Consider the following 20,374-nt stretch of genomic DNA (forward strand, 5'->3'; position numbering starts at 1 on the left):
AGTACAGTGGTGGAGAGTGGAACGCTGCAGAGTAGAGTGTCAGTGCAGTGATGTAGAGTGGCACAGAGAGCAGTGGCGTAGAGTACAGTGGTACAGAGTAGAGGGCAGTGGCGTACAGTGCAGTTGTTTAGAGTGCATTGGCGCAGAGTGCAGTGGCATAGAGTGGCATGGGGTAAAGTGGCATACAATGGAGTAGCAGAGAGAGCAGTAGTGTAGAGTGGTGCAGTGGCATAGATTGCAGAGTAGACTGGTGTTGCAGGGAGTGCAGTGGCGTAGTGTAGAGTGGTGCAGAGTAGAGCAAAGTGCTGTAGAGTGGAGTGATGTAGAGTGGCATAGAGTCCAGTGGCATAGAATGCAGTAGTACATTGGTGTATAGTACAGTGGTGGAGAGTGGAACGCTGCAGAGTAGAGTGTCAGTGCAGTGATGTAGAGTGGCACAGAGAGCAGTGGTGTAGAGTACAGTGGTACAGAGTAGAGGGCAGTGGCGTACAGTGCAGTTGTTTAGAGTGCATTGGCGCAGAGTGCAGTGGCATAGAGTGGCATGGGGTAGAGTTACATAGAGTGCAGTGGAGTAGTGTGGCATACAATAGAGTAGCAGAGAGTGCAGTAATGCAGAGTGGTGCAGTGTCAGAGTGCAGAGTAGACTCATGTGGCATAGAGTGCAGTGGTGTAGAGTGGTGCAGATTGGAGTATTGTAGAGTGGTGTAGAGTAGAGTATAGTGCCTAGAGTGCAGTGGCATAGAGTAGAGTGGTGTAGAGTGCAGAGTAGAGTGTCAGTGCAGTGGTGTACAGGTTCTGGCAAGGCAAGAGAAAGCTGTGCATGATAACCCTGAATGGTCAGTAGGAAACAATGAGCAATGCATTAAGCCTTTCTTAAAAGTCTTTACTGGTAAACCCCATCTCATGCAGGGAGGTGGGCAGAAAGCCAGCCACCCATTGGACCTGTGCAGCTGAATAATAGCATCTAAGTCCAGAAGACCTAATCCACCCGCAGTCACAGTTAGCTTTAGAGTGGAAAGAGCTCCTGATGGTGCAGCAGTGACCAAATCAGATGTGTGGCCTGTCTGAAGAAGGAATGAAGGACGAGCAGAGGAAGGTTTGCAAAATAATACTATCATTGGGGTAGCACACCATCTTCACTAGTGCCACATGGCCTCTACAAAAAGCAGAAGAGAAGACCAAAAAGCAAACTGGACTTGGAGGGACCGTTCGCTCTGCCGAGATTTTCTTCCTGGAAATCAGTGTAAGAATGGTAGATATTAATCATTAGGTATCAAAAGGTAACTGGTTCCCAGTTCAATCTGAGATCTAAATGTATATAAAGGCAAAAACAGTGCCATATGTCAAAGAAACACTAATTAAAATTTAACATTTGTATATTGTGTTTGTACAATTTGCATCCCAAATATTTTGAAGATTCTATGTGTACTTGACACTTAGGGATAACCCAGATCTCTAGTTTGCCTTTTGCTCAATTTCAAAACCATATAAAGACATGGACAAAGCGGGCAATTGCCTTGCACAACCTTGCAAGGGGTCTGGCCCCTGCTCACCCTTCAAAAGCACTAACAGCGGACCATTGCACCAGAAGAGTTTGCCAAGGTGGATGGGTGTTGCTTGTTCAACCACTTGACAGTGCCCCTTCTGTTTCGCTCCTGTGTGCAGAGACAACTCCCCAGGTTCCCAATACCTTCCGATAGTCCTGGTGGACACATCTTGTCTGATTTTAGGAATTGTCCCACCTTGTACTTCTCTTCCTTATTTAACCAGTTCTTGGCAACAACCCTTTGAATTACTTGCTGTGGATCTCCCATTTGCTCTCGATTTCATCCTCCTCTTTTATTATCTTTGATTGGTAGTCCGGGCTCCCATTTCTGAGATAAATATAGAGTCCCAGACATAGACTCTAGTGCTGTGAGACCACAGACAAGTTATGGGTACATCACATCCTGACATTAGGTGTGAGACTGTCGCCTTTCACATTACACAAGGGAGAGCGGATGGGAGCAAGGGGAAAAAACCAAACCGTACTCGACTCCCACATAAACACAATCACAAAAAAGGGGAGTACGGGGTTGTTTATAAAGTAGGGGGGTCAGTAGTGTACTAATTGTGACGCTAGACCACTCGTAGTCCTCAACTAGAGGTGAAAATTGGGTGGGCTGTGTAGTGGTGTTCGGTCTGGGGGGAAGGAGAGGAGCTGGGGAAAAAACAAAGAAAGGAAAGTTTCCTTTACGGACTAGGTGGTCTCACACACTATATAGTGTCATGCTTCATCATATGACCACCTAGCCCCACCCAGGTAGGACAGTGCCACCTGGGCGGACTCGACCTCACTGTTAAAAGAACAGGAGGGAGTGCGTAAATTACTCTTATTCCTGGAAATAGGGATCCAGCTATACTAGGGAAATAAAAACACCTACTCAGGTACCCGGGTTACTTTAATGGGGGTCCTGTGTGGTGTGGTTAAAAAGGATGGGGAACCAGTGTGAGAGCAATGACTCACAAGGTCACCTGTCTAAAATGGGGTAGCCGACATGTTTCTGCCCTTATGGTGGAGCTATGGAGAGTCTCTGGGCATTCATCAGGGCATTGGATCCCTGTAGTGATTCCTACTTAAACACTGCGAAAATAATCACATAGGGAAGGGAGGGCCTACCTTAACCAAGAAAATATCTGGGGAGGACCCTCACAGTTGAGGCTACTAGCCTCTGGTATCCTGGAGAGGGAGCGTCCCCTTATAGTCAGACTTGCATCAAAGGTGGGCGCTCTCTGTGCGCCTATACCGACCTCTCGTTCAGGACCGCTTGGTTCCCCATCCTTTTTAACCACACCACACAGGACCCCCATTAAAGTTACCCGGGTACCTGAGTAGGTGTTTTTATTTCCCTAGTATAGCTGGATCCCTATTTCCAGGAATAAGAGTAATTTACGCACTCCCTCCTGTTCTTTTAACAGTGATGTCGAGTCCGCCCAGGTGGCACTGTCCTACCTGGGTGGGGCTAGGTGGTCATATGATGAAGCATGACACTATATAGTGTGTGAGACCACCTAGTCCGTAAAGGAAACTTTCCTTTCTTTGTTTTTTCCCCAGCTCCTCTCCTTCCCCCCAGACCGAACACCACTACACAGCCCACCCAATTTTCACCTCTAGTTGAGGACTACGAGTGGTCTAGCATCACAATTAGTACACTACTGACCCCCCTACTTTATAAACAACCCCGTACTCCCCTTTTTTGTGATTGTGAGACTGTCGCCCACACCATCTGCCCTGCCTCGTTAAGTTGAAAGTCCATGGGCGGTTGGGGTAAGCCAGATGTTTTTGTTCAATTTGTTTAAACTAGCATAAGGTTAATTACCTTAATGTTTCCCAAACTGTTTGCCAGGGGTTTTAAAATGTTCAGAAACATAATCAAAATTTTGCTGTTACTTTCTCTTCAGGAAAGATCGGGTAGATTTGGGTAGGGGTGATGGCCTTGCCGCCGTACTGAAGGGCATTAATTTACTACTGAACAAGGACGTAATGCGACACCTGAATGTAGCATACCAGGAAGCAATCACAAAAAAACCACAGTGAATAAATAGTGCTATGTTAAAAAAGAGTAAATAAATGCACTGACAACATAGTGAGGCATGGCCTCTCTTGCGTGTGTCTGTAAAACTGACGTTTGTTCTTGAATTTTTGTCCTGAATTTTGACCCTTTGTCCTGAATTTTTGTCCCGAATTTTGACCCTTTGTCCTGAATTTTTTATAGTCCTGTCCAGAATTTGCCTCAATGCCAGGTGGTCACCCTACGAGTAGGTCGGGCATTATATTGAAGGGCAGAGTAGACAAGCATTATTTTCGTTTTTCTGGAGGTTCGCCGACTTGAAAGGAGGAGAGAATATTATTCACACCAAATTACTACAGCTTTTTGAGGGTTTGCTCTACGCTGGTCCATATTTTGAAGGACAATTCAGGTTTGTGCGTCCGCATATGTAGGTGTAATGCTTACTGAGGTGGTGAGATGGGCTAAACTAACCAATATAAATAACTAGATGATGTTGGTCACCTTCCATGTGGATAGCTGGCGCCTGACAGTAAGGGGACGTCAGTTAGGAGCACGCACAAGGTGATAGTTATGGAAGGGTTGTTGTAATTGTTTTATAATTCATCCATGACCAATATGAGAGACAAAATACACATAGTGTGAGTTTAAAAAATAATAATTTTACAAGTGCAGAAGCTATCATCAAATACGTAATGTCTGTTGGTCCCGAATGGACGCAACACAAAACTGACACAGTATGCCATCTCCATGACAGACTGGTGACACGTTATTTAATATATTGCTGCTTACAGACTGACTTCTCAGAAGACTGATCAATGTCTAATGCCTGTTACAGATCATATTGCGAATGTTACCATTTTCAGGACATTGGTAGTTTGGTCTCTGCTGTCCTGCACAGCTAGAATAAGGGACACTGGTATCAGATCCTACATGGATCTTCCAATGTAATGTGGGGCTCGCCCGTGGAAGGCATTATTAGGACAATAAGCACTGGACTTCGAAGGTTAGTGTTATGAATGTCCTTCATTCCGGTTTGGTATTTGATATGGGGCACACTTTTCTCTGATCTCCGGGACTGAGGGTATACGCTATATACTGTCCTTCCAGCTGTTCCGATTTGAAACTTAGATTGATGTTCTATATGCACTCATGGTTGATATCCGGTTCGCATAGTGACTCATGTTTAATACCATTTGGTTCGTGCGGTGGTAATTCATCAGACTTTCTTTACATTAAATTTTTCCTGAGCACATCTATATCTTTTCTATGGATCACTGGATTTCTAATTCTGTCCTATTAGGGGGCATGCAGGTAATTACAGGGCATGCACTTTCTTTATCATTGCTTGGACTGTGACTTTTTAGAGTTTCTAGATAGTTTTTTCTTTATATAAATTTGCACACTTTGCGTTTGGGTTCAGGTGGTGGTTATTTCACTGTTTCTCATGAAGCATGCTAACATATAGGTTCTATGGTCTTAACATTCCATTTTAATATAAGTTTACATAAGTTCTAAATTTCTTATTGTTACCAGCCTTGAAGAAGTCCATGGCTAGGGACGAAACAAGTGTCAGCTGAACTTTTCATTTGACCAAGATCATCAATGCATTAAAGATTTTATGTACCATACAAATTTTACTGATTGTGCATTGGGAACTCAAGTAAAAGATGCTCTTCTGTCTTAATTTTTCGACTATTCGCTTCATATGCTTTTGATTTTGATTATGTTGCTACATGTTCCTGGACCATTATATATGAAATATGCTTTATTACAATTAGGAGTGCTTTGCTACTTTCTATATATATTGATCTTCACATGGCTCTCTCTGTTCAAAACATACACATCTGGGCAACAGGTGTGTTGTAGCATGTTGAGCACCATTGCTACAGTAATATTAATACTAAGCGAGACGAGCAGCTAATAGAGCATTGTTGTCATGTTTGAAGCCTAACACCTGTCAAACAGACCTGTTGCTAGCTGTATAGCAAGAGTAGGCTTTAGGTACTCACCCTTTAACCACTGGTTTTCTTCCACAAGCTTATTTCAGCCATTGGTTGTCAATCACACCTTGGTTCAGGCCAGGGAGTGTCCATCTCACACCAAAAGCTTATGGCTGTTTCTGAAGTATCCTTCCGCTTGCCCTGAACAGCCAAAAGGGACTGATTTATAACTAACGGCCTCTGTCTATGCTCCTGCCCGTGCCCTCATCTATTTTGAAAGAAGTAAGAAGAAACTCCAAAACTTCTAGCTTCAAGTCCATCTTCAGATCTTTTTGTGGGACTTTTTATAAACTGTTTGATATTTTGCAAATTGCTTTTCTTAACTCATTTTTGAAGACAGTATTTAAACACTGTTTCTCATCCTTTTAGATGTGTCCACTTATGCTCTCTTACTTTCCTTTCTTTTCAGTCACAATTCCATTATTAGGAGCACCTTGTAACAAAGTGGAAGAAAATAAACTATCCTTGCAGTGTGTTTGTGAAATCATTTTAAGGGTTCTTTCTTTACCAACTAAAGCTTGATGAGGAAACAAATCTATGTTTGTTTAACCAAAATATTACCCCATTGAGGGACCATAAAAGGAAATATTTTGTTTATTTATTTAGAGAGTTTATAAAGTGCAAACATGACACAAGTGTATCAGAGTGTACAGAGAACTGCCATAATGTGTCACAAAGCATATGTTAAACATCAAAAGGGTCTAAAACAAAAAAGGTTTGTTGTCCATGGTACCTCTCTGGATGCGCGGTAGTGAAGTTAAGGAGAAAGCTACATCGTGGTGAGAGGGTGTCAGGTGGTCGCAGACTCACACCTGGACCAGATTGTTACATTACACATCTGATTAGTAGAAACCTTTCAACAAGTTGCTTGAAAGCAATGGTTTATGTGTTAGTTTGAATCCCCGGTGGGAGAGATTTCCAGATTCTCCGAACAGAGTGAGAGTAGGTCTTCCTGTTTCTGAATCTGGGCGATTCCAGACGAAGGGAGTTAGCATCAAGGGTTGAGGCTGCCTCTTGAGATCGTGAGCTTTTGTGTTAGGTACATAGGTTTATCAAAGTGCAGGCCTGTTTTGCTTCAGGCCTGCTATTTTCACTTGGGTCCTGGGTTCACAGGGGAGCCTGTGGAACGACTTGAGAGATTGTGTGATATATTCAAAATGTTTCGATCCAGTTATCAGGTCTTGCTATGGCATCAAGGATCGCCTTGAGTGGTATTGTTCGTGAGTTAGGTAATCCTGTTGGAGTTGCACTGCCATAGTCTAGTCTGGAAACAATTATGGATTGAATTGTAATCGAAGACTGGAGGAGGAATGGACAGAGAGCCACCCAATTTAATTAGCTGGGAGCGATTTGTAGAAAAGAGGTGAACTATTTTAGAGAGTTACCTGGCAATCCCATTCTGTGCTCCAGTAGCACTAACAGGCTGCTTTGATTGACTGCGTTGAATGCTGAAGAAAGGTCTAGAAGGATGAATAGGAAGGAGTTCTTTTGGTCCAGGATTTTGAGTGCCTCATCCATGCTGAGCAGGATGGCTTTTCAGTAATGTCTGTTCTGTAGCACAACTGGATCCCTTGTTTATCCAGATAACTTTAATCTCAGCACTCCCTCTGAGTTCTTTTAACGGTGAGGTTGAGTCCGTCCAGGTGGCATTATCCTACCCGGATGGGGCTAGGTGGTCATATGATGAAGCAAAACACTATATAGTGTGTGAGACCACCTAGTACGTAAAGGAAAATTCCTTTCCCCCCGCACAGCTACATTTGGCACACTAACAAGTCTCAAAGTCTGAGATTGAAGGGTCCAGGACGATTTCTTTGCCATTGGTTCCCAAATCACACCCCATACTTCTTGTGTATATGGTTCTGACTTTGGGGAGGCAGTATGGGGGCCTGGTTCTTTCCCTGAGCCAAGTTCTCCCCTACTCTCCGTTTGGCGTAATGATGTTTCGGTAATGTGGCTTTGTCTAAACCAGATTGGAACTTGTCTAGCAAGTTGAACTGTTCAATGTGCTGACAAAGTTGGTTTTGTGCACATTTTCCAACCGTTTAGCAACAAAGGGGATGTGTAAGACCGCCCAAAAATTGCTTAGATCTGTTGGGTCAGCGCCTGGTTTTCAGGGTAGGTGTCACTTGCCCAATCTTCAAGCAGTATGGGACTGTGCCTTGAGTTAATGAAAAGTTAATGATCTTTGCCTAGATGGGCGGAAAATTTGACTGACGTTCTTTATGATTTCAAAGGGAATCACTGGAATCTGAGGCTGGTTTCATTGACGTTATGAACTTAGGCTCTCCTCATTACTGAATATTTCAAAGTCACTCCAAGTTGCCTTATTCTTGGTCCTTTTGAGAAGGTTGAAAGTTTGAGTATTCTCAATGATTGACATTTGCAGCTGGGAGAGGTGTTTGTTGAGTCTCAAATCCCATATTGTTTCTCTGTTGGGTGCAAATGATTTTCCGATTGTCATTATTTTCTCCTCCAAGAAAGGTTGAGAAAGCTTCACAGTTTACCCATAAGGTGATTGTTGTCATGGTGTTACTGTTGATACTTAAATCAGGAGTCCTATGAATATAGTGAGACAGAGCCCTTGTTGGACCAAGTCATTGAAGTATTTCCTCCTCTCCATATGGGTGAGAAGCTGGAAAGAATGCTGGAATGCTCTCACAATAAATTGTGAAAGATCAGACTTTGTTACCATCTTGAGAAGAAAGGATGGTTTAATGCATATGCTCATTCATCTTTAGAAATAAAATATAAAGAGGGGAGACCGAGAGGATCTCCAGTTCCACTCTTCTAGATGAGTGACTACAATCGGAAAAATTACTTTTCGTATGAGAAATTTCAAAGGACAACTAGGGAAAGGCTGGAAAGAGACCCAAAATACCCAGACAAGATTAAGGTTCCCCTGATGAACTCTGAAGGGCATCATTGGTCAAATGTTTTATAAGCACTTCGGGAACTGTGCCACCACCGGCAGCTAAAAAGCAATACTTGGTCAGGAGAGAAATGAGTACCACCTAGCCTTGCAGAGTTCTTACATTTAGATTTCTCTGCACTGGAGTTAGAGAAAAAGCATAACGAATAGTAAATTAGCAATTCCGGCTTAAGGTGCCCCCATAGAGCTGGGGGAATTTCCCTATAGGGAGCAATACAGGTGTGATTTCTTGTTGCTGATTCACAAATAGGAACACGTGTTGTGCCCCATCTGATAAATGAGTACATCACACTCTGCTGCGGATCCCGTTTATGAGATACAGAGGACAGCCTTCTGGGGGACATCTGCCTCTTGATTCGGACAGCCCACTAGATGAACTCCTGAAACCCCAATTTGGTAACTGAATCAAAAAGTCCAAAGAAGGGTCATGTCTTTGCAAAAGGATTTCAGCCCTGCAGCTTTTTGCCTCTTCATGTAAAAACATTCCAGCAGGGTTGCCTGTTAACTGCTGAACCCCGAAACATTTGGGCTAGGGATGTCCCTCCATCCCAGCATTTGGATGTTTATTAGCCGCTCCCATTGGGAGCGAAAAAGGAAGGCATTTGTTGCCCTGGCAGAACCGAGGGTTCGCCTCTTAGGTTCTTTGGAAAGCCCGGCCTCTGAAAGGTCTGGATAAGAACTAAAGGTAGATGAAAGCCCTTTTTCAGGCTGCCAGAGAACTGATTCCACTGCGCTCTCAACAGTAAATGCAGCCTCTGCATCCTGAATTATCCCTGCGGGACCATCAGTAGAAAAATGATTACCAACAGTGACAGTAGTTATCTGGCTTTTTGAATGGGGGAGTTCAGAATATCTCCATCTGACTGAGGTCTTGAGATCTAGCCCGCGCTGGCAGTACCAAATGCTTCACAAGTCCAGATCAGCTGCGATGAAAGATCTTTGAGATGCTTTCCTCATTGATTGATAACTCTGACACTTGCAAATGAGTCACTAAGGTCTAGGTGTACACTTGCCAAATCCAGGTAAGAAGTCTTCAGCATCCAGTCATCTACGTAGGCCTAAAGATGAATCACCTTGAAGTGCTGACGGGGCACCACCACTGCCATGACCTTTGTCAACACTCTGGAAACCAACAATAGGCAGATAGTCGAGGCAGCAGACGCGTGGTGTTCCTCCCTCACCACAAATTTCAGAAATTGCTAAAGTGTGCTCGCAAGTGTGGTGTGAAAATCTGCATCCTAGCGGTCTAGAAAAACCATCCATTCCTGCCCTTGCAGAGATGGCAGAATGCCATCTTGAACTCGTCTTTTGTGAGTTATTTGTTTAGAAATTGTAAATCCAGAATGGGCCATAAGCTGCCCCACTTCCCTGGAAACAATGAAGTACCTATATAGCAACCATGACAGCTTTGTTGAGGATGCACTTTTTGTATCTCCCCCTTCTCCAGTCAGTCAATGGGCACAATACCTGCTTGCATAGAAGATGTGTGTGTGGTGAGAAGATGTTGTGGGGATGAGTGGCAGACTCTAGAAAATATATGAGCTGAAAGACTCACTGGGTATTTCTCTGCATTACTATCAAAAGTGCATCACACGGACCGTACCCAACACTGGAACTCAGGTACTGGCAAATGCTCAGAGCGGTTTACAAGTGTTTGGAATTTTAGGACAAAAATTAGGTAGTCTGAGCCTTTAATCCTCTGCCACAGTCTTTGCCACCGTGTTAGTAACAAAATGAATGTTGGGTTGATTAAGGTGCCTGGCCCACCATGTGCACTGGTGACTGAAGCCCTAAAACTACTGGTAGCTTTAGATACATGTTTATGGCTTGGTAAGTAAGCCACAGAGCCCAGGCCCTAGTCAGTCTATGTTCAAAGCGGTCTATAGAGCCTTGCACCTTTTTGTGAGAAGTTGCTGCCCATTAAACGCATGTCCAGCAACTGTGCCTTGATATCCCCTGAAAATCCAGTTGACCTCATTCAAGCATAACGCCTTATAATAGAACCTGTAGCGACCCACTACATTTGTAGTGTTCACTTCTTTGCTGCATCAATGCCATACTGGCAAAGGGGGCGAAATTACCACGCATGAACTCTGGCAGACTGATTACAGTCAAACAGGCCAGCTGCAATAAAGCCAGTTTTGTGCCAATGGACGGTTGGCATTTGTCGCTCAAGGCAGATGTGCTGATCTTGGACTCCCTATAGGGAGGAGAAAGGGTTGCACTGCAGGATAGGTAGAGGATGCCTGGAGTACTAGGCTCTCAGGTGAGCAGTATCTGTACGAACCCCCGGGAATCTGCAAGAGTTATGCTGTCGATGCTCTGATTGTGAAGTTCAATAAATTAAATTCTTAAGTATTTTATTCCCACAACTTTCATCAAGAATGCTTTTTTGACTGTCAATTTTAATCCTGACCATCTATATAAAATAAATAGGGCAAATAAATACCTTTTTTGGCAAAATCTACTCTCTGGACCTGACCTTTCCAGCACTTGGGGCCTGATTACGATCTTGGCGGATGGGATATCCCGCCCGCCCTAATACATGTTCCATTGTATGCTATGGAACTTGTAAAACGGCGGGCGGGATATCTGTCACGTTTGTGACAGAGTATCCCGTCTGCCAAGGTCTTAATAAGGCCCTTAATGGCTTGGCATTGTTTGGTTTGAAGTTCCTTTGGTTATAGAAGAAATGTGGCGGCTTCCCTCCCTCCCCTTTTGCCGCCCCTGTTTTGCCATGGACCATTAATTCAGAAGTTACACGTTTACCTGAAATCCGGCTGCTATCCTATGGTTGTCATTAAATCCACATCGACTAAATTCAGATGCAAGTGTGAAGAATCAGTTCTTCCTAATTCACGACGGCCTTTCTCATTCCCATTGTACCTCAATTCTAACTATTATGGGATTTGGGGAAACCCTCCTTGTTCATGCCTTCTGCACCAAAACGATTTGAGGGCAAGGAGTAATGCTTTGGGACAGTATAGCTGAGCCACAGGTTTGATCACTGTGCCAGAATGGAATCCGTGAAGGGGAATAAAGGTCCTTGCAGTATTCAGTGCAGATAGAAAAGTCTTGGGTACAACTATGGGAGCACAATGCGGCAAAGGCCAGCCTTAGGGGACTAAGTAAACCTTGATGGTATAGCGATGTCTAGCGCATTGGGTGTTGCGTTGAACTGGACTTCTAATAAGCAGAGGAAGCACGGTGTACCTTTGCACTGAATGCCTTTTGCGTTTATTGAGTAAAGAGGACACGAGAGATTTAGTATGTTTGACAAAGAAACTTTTCCTTTGGTGTTGTGGTATGCTTTAAAAAAAGCTAGATAACCTTTGTATGGGCTGAACAACAATTAAATATAAAATATACCTGTATGATATCTGCTAAAAAGTCACATGGCTTTCCTGGACAGCCTTGAATCAAACACTCCACTTAGGATTCCTGAAAAGGTGATCAGTCTGTCCCCATCCGTCCAGCTGCTTGGTGTCCGGCAGAAGGAGCCTCAGAAAGTACCAGCCCGCCTGCTTTATGGGCTAGGAGAGTTTTCAAGATCTAGCTGGACACTTAGCGTTCCAGCTTCATCCATTCGGGCTGCACTCCGAGTCAGAGGACTTTCAGCTTCTCCTGCATTTCGCGCCCTGGGACATAACCAGCTCCATTTATAACAGCCTCCCCTCTGTTTACCTGCCCCAAAGAAGGGATACTGTGGAATAGTCTGTGCTACCGCCCTGCGCGTGTTCATAGTGGAGCCTTCCAGGAAAGCCATGTTTGCATCAGAGGACCAGGCGAATGAGAAGTCCAAAGAATCCAGAGCCATGAATCCTCCTCCCCAACTATCATTAAGAGGGAATTCCCACACTGAGCGAGAACCTTATGCAATCATCAACGAGGGAACAGGTCGCCCTCATTAACTCAACGAGAGTATATCCTAATGGGGGAATATTTCACATTATTTAATAATATCAATGAGCGAAGGGTTTGCAGTCGTTAATCCTATTAAAAGAACACTGTGGTAATAAGAGACCGGTGTGAAATAATTACCCCACAGTACTTAGGAAGAACTGTAAAACTAGGAACAGTGTTGCCTACTTACCCGAGTGAGGGCACACGTGATATACCCCAGTGAGAGCCCAGTAAGAGATAATCACCCTAAAGTTCAAACAGCATGCAGCCATTACCCCAATGTGTGTGAATCACAGACAGTCGTCTCATGAGGAACAGTATGCATCCATTACCCAGATGACACTCCGTTACGCACAATTTACTATAATAAGGGTGAACGCATGCAGTCATAGCACAGTATGCACTACTCACTCCAGCGAGGGAACAGTGTGAAGTTATAACCACCAACTAGGAGGAACTATCATCAATCATTAGCTCAGTGAAGGATCTCCAGGTATTCATTACAAAAAGGAGAGTGAACAGTACACAGACGTTGCACCAATAAATGACCATTATGAAGCCATTACTCCAAAGAGGGAACACTGCAAAGGTATCACCACAGTATAAAGGAACAGTACATTCCTCACCAAATAAAGTGATAGTCTAAAAAGTCATTACTCCCAAGTAGTATGCAGCCATTACAGCAGCAAGTAATTGTATGGAATCCTCAGTCTGCAGGGTGTAGATAACCAAGCATAAAACCTTCCTGCCAATTTTACTACAGGTGTGTATACTAAGGGATAAAGAATAGAGGCGCAGAAGCCTACACTAATATTTTTAAAATGCACGAATCATTTGTAATAAATTACAATCACTGTGCAAGTTAGGTCGGGAAATACAAGTGCAAAATGATGAGTATGCAGTATTATAATTGTATTACCTAAAAACGGATTTGTTTTTATGAAATTTAAAGCTTTCTTTGCTAAAGCATAAAGCATGAGTGTTTTAATAAAAGACTCAATCAATAGACCTATGACAAAGCTATAAGTAGTCGCTCCATGAATAAGGAATGAATATGCTGTCAATATCCTAAACAAAGGCACCTTCGCTTCAACGATGAATTCCAGCATTGACACGCCTGCAGTGCCTCTGATTTTAGACGCTCTTTGCTATCCATCAACTAAATGTTCTATGTCTCCTATAGGATCTCACAAAGAAGATTGGATACCGTACATCTTCCTTCCTAAATTTCAATTGAGGATAACTATCCCCAACTCACTTTGCCTGGGTAGCTTTGGAGAAATTTGATCTTCTCGTATAGCTTGATGTTGTCCGCCCGGAGGTTATCCAGCTCGCTCTGTAGCGCTTGCATCGTGTGCTGGGTCATGCGGTTTTCCTGCATAAAAAGAGACACATAGACTTAGACTGTATAATTGAACATGTTCAGGATGCCTTTCTCCCAAACTCAAAAAGATTTCAAGACAATATGAAAATACAAATAATTACAACAGAAAAAAAGAGTTCGCTTGGAAAGCACTTGAAAGAGAAACAATTTACCTGGGATCCTGAAATAAACCTGTACATTTTTAAAAGAAGACATACAGGAATTCGTATGTTGTGCTGTTGACTTGAAAAGCAGAAATATATAAACAATTAAATAATGCACATAAATCAGAGCTAATGAGATTAAGATGTACGTTAGTAGATTATGTTAGAGGGGTGCAGCATACTGTTGAAACCCAGGCGCATCTCAGGATCACTAGATCATTCACCCCATTAGCCAAATGCAAGTATTATTTCCTTAACATAAAACGTTAGACATGGATGTGATTGCTTCACGTTAATCTAAGGAAAACAGAGGTCCAGCTTTTAAATTCTCCCAATTTCTCCCCAAGTTTAAAAAACGTACCACTGCCTTCCCTTATAAGGCGTTGTGAAGTAAATGCATTATGAAGTCAGCTCAGTAAATATTAAGCACACTCTTTGCCCCTAATTGAAAGGTTATGCGTCAAGTGAATGTATTCACAAAGGTAAGTTAGTTTGAGCTGCGTCAGATTATCAGTACTAAAATTAAGGAATACAATAGATAGATTGCTGGCTATAATCTACTTACACAATGGCTTGGCAACTTTGCATCAACCACCTAAGAGCAGCTACTGACAAATTAAGAGGATATATAATTCTGCATTCATACTGTTCAAACAGGGCATTACACACACCTTGACAAACAGCAGTTTAATCAACAGACATACACATATGTTCAATGATAACTATTGAACATAAAAGCAGGGAGGTCAGTCAGTTCACTGACTCAGACTGAGTCTTCTAATTCTGCCTCTTCCTCACAACTGCAGGCACCCCAGAAGCCGATTGTGATGTGACGGACAACACTGATGGTTGCAACATCCAGTTAATAGATGAACAAGGCAAAGAGGCAATTTGGTTTTTAGTCATCCCTATATAAATCTTCAGGGATGATAAACTCACAGCATGCAGACAAGTTTGCAGAATATAATTAGAGACACTGTACACAGATCAGAGTTTTAAATAAAGTTGCAAAGGGGAGCTGTGTGGTGTGCATGAGAACAAGAGGCAAGATAAGAAAACAAAGTCATTTGATTGAAGAAAAGTAGGAAATTAGCAAATCCTTAGGATGGCAAAAAGCAGGAATGCATGACAATGGAAAAATGATCAGTAAAAGGCAGTGGTTACTGAAGATGATCTGAATATAGCACATGACAATTGGTGGCACAGGGAAGTGAAAAGAAACATGCAGAGCAGATTCAACAGAATGCCTAACCAACAAGAAATGCTTGTATCTGAAATGAAACATAGTAGACCTTGTCACAAGACTGATCTCGAAAGGGAAATGACAATTTAAAAAGGGGAGTGGGGTCATGTTCTTATTCTTTAATATTATGTTGGCCTTTTTAAAAGTAAATTAAAGGAAGTAGCCAATGTAGACTATTTTATAGGCTGCAAAAATATTTAATGCTATATGGAAAGAATTGGCCTTCCTGAAGAAAGGAAGATAAATTGGAAAGAAGAGCTTTGGGATCCCACATGTGGGTAGGACCATTCAGTGCGTATGATTATCAATTTAGATCCCTTTAAGGAGATCAGGTAATTGTGGTGGGTGTACACCTGTGCAGTGAACTGGGAGTACTTGCACACACATGTAGAGGTATGCATGTGCTGTGATGGGTGTCCAAAGCTTTTGGTCTATGGCACATTTATTTTATTTAGATTTAAAAAATGAAGAGTCTTTAAATGTTCTTTCCAGACTCTTTCAGAAGAGGCCAGAGAGGCGGATGTAAGAGTGACAGATATACAAGCAGATAATTCTCAGCAAGTTTAAATATTTAGAACAATTTTAAATAGTAACCTATAATAGTTTCTTATTCAAGGTTTTTTGTTTGAACAATCTTGCAGTAGAGGAGCATGTTAGATGCTCCACTCCCCAGTAGTAGCGTTTTTTGAGAAAATGGGTTTTAGCATCTATGGAGGCAATGCGGATCAGCAAAGGAAAGCTGCATACAATGGATTAGATCAGATTTAAAAGCAGACTGTTGAGGCATAAGCCAACTAATCTGTAAAAGAAAGACATTTACTTTAAAAGAACACATTACAACGTGATGGTCCAGCAGGCCTAGAGTCAGTTTTATAAGAAATCAGCATATCAAAACCATGCCTAATATTTTAAGAGTATCTCTGATGTGAGGGAACTCCTGGTGTGTAGCGTCAATCCTGCACATAGACGCATGTGTATTCTTGAAATGTATTGCCCATACATGACATGGTGGACATTTTTGGCATGTAGTACCATTGCCTGACACAAGGCTCATAACTGGCAGATGTTAACTATCCCTGGTCTGGGGCAACCAATCCCGGCATTGGGAGAACTGTACTTGCGTAAAGTATGACTATCTGGCATGTAATGCCGTCATAGTAAACCAGACATGCTAAGGAATCTTTCCTCCTCTCCCCACCCAACAGTAGTTCTCCAGGACCTACAGGTGGCACTATTCAGCTTTTCCCACCAGAATGTGACATCACTGGGACATATTAGCCAGTGAATGGCGTGCTAGCATCAATTCCTGGTACTTTTTCTACATCCCATTGAAGCATGCAGAGAGGAAACAAGAGAGTATGTGACAAGAGAGTATAAGTGACAGTAATAGACAACATAATGCATACCTTGAAATTTAATAGTAGTGCTAACCTACGAGTAAGGAGAGAGAGCAGCAGGGAATTGGTTAGAAGATATAGTATCCATCAGAAATATTGTCACCAAAGGTAAGTAGCATTTTCTTTTTATGGAATCTTCTTCCGGTAGATGCCTGACCACATGAGTGAGTACCAAAGCAATACTCTGCAGAAGGTGGGATTGAATAGTGAAGAATAACGAAGGAAGCCATGCAACAGAGTCCCTGACAAAATTTCCACCATTGTGAGCCTCAAAAGAGAGACTATAATGCTTAGCAAAAGTATGTAAAGAAGACTGTGTGGCTGCTGGGCAGAAATCAGCCACCAGGGATCCTCAGTGCATTGAACAATAGAAGCCATCTAACCCCTTCTGGAATGGCATAAATGAGAGCCATATGATTTTAAACAAGACATAGTACATCTTACTGCAAAGGGTAATCCAAAGTGAGAATGTGTGTTTGTATAATGCTTTTACCATCTAGGATCCAAAGAAGCCTACAAAGAGATATCCTCTGCACTGTCCTGTTTTCCCTGCTTATCCAAGGTCACTGCCTTCACTTTGCTACTAATGAGACACAGGTTTATACCAATTCTTAGTTTTAAGATTGGTAAGGCATCAATATACGAAAACTACTCCTCAATTTACCAAGACGTTAACATAAATTGAACAGAGGGTTTCCCCTGGAGACACTGCATATCCTGTTCTCTGGCTTTAATCTCTACCAAGGTGTGCAGAGCGCCCTTTGTGATCCCTATTTGGAGTTTCTCATTGGGAGACTCTAAACCCAGGATCCTACATATTTTGCCCAGGTTTCTTTTGGCACGTGTGGCCATTTCAGCTCTTTTGCCCTTCTTCTACCTCCAGTCGTTGCCAGAATCTTACTGCACCGTCATATGCTAGATAGCTCCAGGAAATTATTTGTTTAAACTCTAATCGCCTGAATCATTTCAGGCATTTACCTTCTGCATACTCCCAGTTCATTTTGCCACTGATGAATAATACTTCAACACCACAGTGAAATTGAGAGGGAACCATGGCCTGGTAAGCGGTTATCACTAGTCGTAAAGATGTCTCCATAATATTTGTTAAACCTTTTTCGGCTGCTTATTGATGCTAGCGCTCTCCCTTGGAGAATCTCTGTATATTTTTTCCATGTCAGATTCTTATTGAACCAGATCCCTAGGTACTTATACTTATTCACTGTTTCTAATTTGTTAGACTCCAAGTTCCATGCAGTTTTAGCAGATTTTTCCCCAAATGGCAGCACCTTGGTCTTATCCATATTTACCACAAGCTTTTTCCTTTTTCAGTACTCCAATAATGTATCCAATTTATTTTGTTAGCCTGTTTCCATCATATCCATTATGACCAGGTCATCGGCATATAGGAGGTATGTATTATGGGTACCGTTCATTTTTGTACTAATTGCTTCGGCTACTACAGTTGGTAACTCAGCGATAAACAGTGATAAGAGCAAGGGGTCAAGACGCAACCCTGGCTTAGTCCATTCTTATTGGAATTTTACGGGACAATCTACGATCTATGTCTGTAATGACCTGGGACCAGTTGAATGCAAACCCCATATGATAGTTAGGAGGCATGAGGGGATTTTTAATTTAATTAGCGTTTCCCAAAGACATGCCTTATTGGCTGAGTCAAAGGCAGTGCAGAAGTCGACAAAACAGCAGAACAAATTGCCCCTTGTTCCACTGCCTTCCTTGCGCATGCCCACAAGCTGAAACAGTGGTCAGTCGTTGAATGGCTTGAATGGCCTTTCTTGAACACCCCCCACTCCTTGTTCTGGGGGAGCAATCTTATAAACTTCCACCCAATCCTTGAGGCTTCCTAGAATGATCTTATTATACATTTTTTTACCCACATCAAGTAGGTTTATCAGGCTATCATTTTAAGGGTTTTTTGTCTCATGTTTCTTATGTTTGGATCAGATGATTGGGCCCTTCCAGAGGTTCCTGGGAGCCTGCCTGTAGACAGAAAGCCCTGAAAGGCAAAGTGGAAGAATTCTGCCCACTAATCGATATTAGCTTTAATTATAAAAGTGTGTAGGTTGTCTGAGCCAGCTGCTCTGGTTAAATTCAAGGCCCCTGTGGTATCTTCGATATTTTGTAGGGAAAACTGTCCTTTAATCTTCTCAACTCTGCCAGGCCAAGCTATTCTACTCTCTTCTTCATGACCTGCTCCATAAAGTTCCTTTATATAATCGATCCAGGCTTCTTCTCCCATTACACATCCTAATGAACTTCTCTCCCTCCTGCAATCGTGTTGCACGAGTTGCCAGAAGGCTGTCTTTTTATCATTTACTAATTTTTTATTTTCCTATTTAGGTTATAGTGGTTTGTATTCCTATCGTACTCATTTTACTCTGAAGTTCCTCCTTGCTTCTCTAATTAATATTTTTAGGTGTCTGCATTCTTTATCAAACCAGACACCCCTATCCATGCAACTTCCTGGGTGGCCTTTTTCTGCTTACCCTCTTTTTTTTTTTTTACCTTTAGCTCCACCTTTAAACATTGTACTACTTAGGATACAGTTCTGTCATACCAGCCCATATTATTGGCCAATGTTAGTGCCATATCTTGGTTTTGTTGGAATTTCACCAGTTCCAGATGGCACTCTGAGACTGGACTATTCGATCCTCTGCTGGAATGACCATTCTTCTGTCTGTAACAGCCCCTATCCCAATTTCCAAATGCAAGTCATTTATAAGGGCTACATCACATGGTGTAGTCACATATGTAGGAAAAGTAGCAGAGCTGATATGAAATGCGCTCCTTATTTCTTTAAACCGGTTTCAGTATTTCTCTGGTTTAATCTGTGATTAAAATCCCCCATCATCAGGATCATGTCCTTCTAATCTGTTCCAAGATCCTTTTATGTTTGGTCAAAATATAAAGACTGAACAAGCCTGGGCTCCAGCTTATGTAACCACACCTCCTCTTTGGTGAGGCGAGGAGCAGGGAAGTGTGATGACTGGCATGTGTGAAAGACTGACACTACAGACACTGACAGGAATTAAGGGGAGGTGCAAAGTATCAATCTATTTCAGATGAAGAAGATGAAGGATAGCTGGACCAATCAGGCCTGCAGTTCACCCTGAATTGCTAGGTGAGGCCCCTTCTAGAAAGGAATACAGGTAACTTGAGACCAGGTTTGGCCTTGACAGGCTTCATCAATGAAGTATGGCTTGGAACCTGGGGCACGGCGTGGAAAGAATTTGCATCTGGGCATACTTTTGGCCACTTGGGGGGTCAGATTAAGCACACAGACTGTTATCATGAGGAAGAGACTGAGTGCTGATTTGCATAAGGCAGGTCTCTGTATTGCTTATCCACAGTAAGTGAAAAATGAAATGAGGGTTTAGAATGCTATCCAAAGAGATTGCCACTGGTTTAGATGGTTTGCAAGCATTCCTCCGGTCACCTTTTTTGGTGTGTTTGAAGAGGAAAAGCCTTTATACAGGTCAGCACCAAAAGAGACTGACACGGCACAAAAATGACAAGAAAGGGCGGCTGTTATTAGGGAACCTGGAACACCTCAGACTTCGGGTCTTGAATAGTCGTTTTACCGGTGATAAACCTCCAGGGCTCTCATATCACTCCAAAGCAGGAGCATTCTTAATAGACTATACCTTGCTGTGCTTACCTCTAACGCAACACATAGGGGGTCATTACGACCCTGGCGGCCAGCGGAACACTGGCGGTAACACTGCCAACAGGCTGGCGGTGTTCCGCCAGTGTATTATGACCGTGGCGCATTAGCCACGGTCATAGCGCCGGCCCCTCCA

General features: G+C 42.7%; 1 protein-coding gene across 2 annotated transcripts in view; it reads right to left on the reverse strand.

The window, feature by feature from the left end:
• The window catches only part of CUX1 (cut like homeobox 1), a 1,145,546-nt gene that overhangs the window by 47,846 nt on the left and 1,077,326 nt on the right, over positions 1–20,374 (reverse strand). For both annotated transcript variants that reach the window (XM_069226953.1, XM_069226954.1), the window contains exon 18: positions 13,645–13,761. In XM_069226953.1, the coding sequence (XP_069083054.1) occupies positions 13,645–13,761 (117 nt within the window). The remainder of the gene's footprint in view (positions 1–13,644; positions 13,762–20,374) is intronic.

This window comes from Pleurodeles waltl, chromosome 3_2 (assembly GCF_031143425.1).
Source record: "Pleurodeles waltl isolate 20211129_DDA chromosome 3_2, aPleWal1.hap1.20221129, whole genome shotgun sequence".
Lineage (NCBI taxonomy): Eukaryota > Metazoa > Chordata > Amphibia > Caudata > Salamandridae > Pleurodeles > Pleurodeles waltl.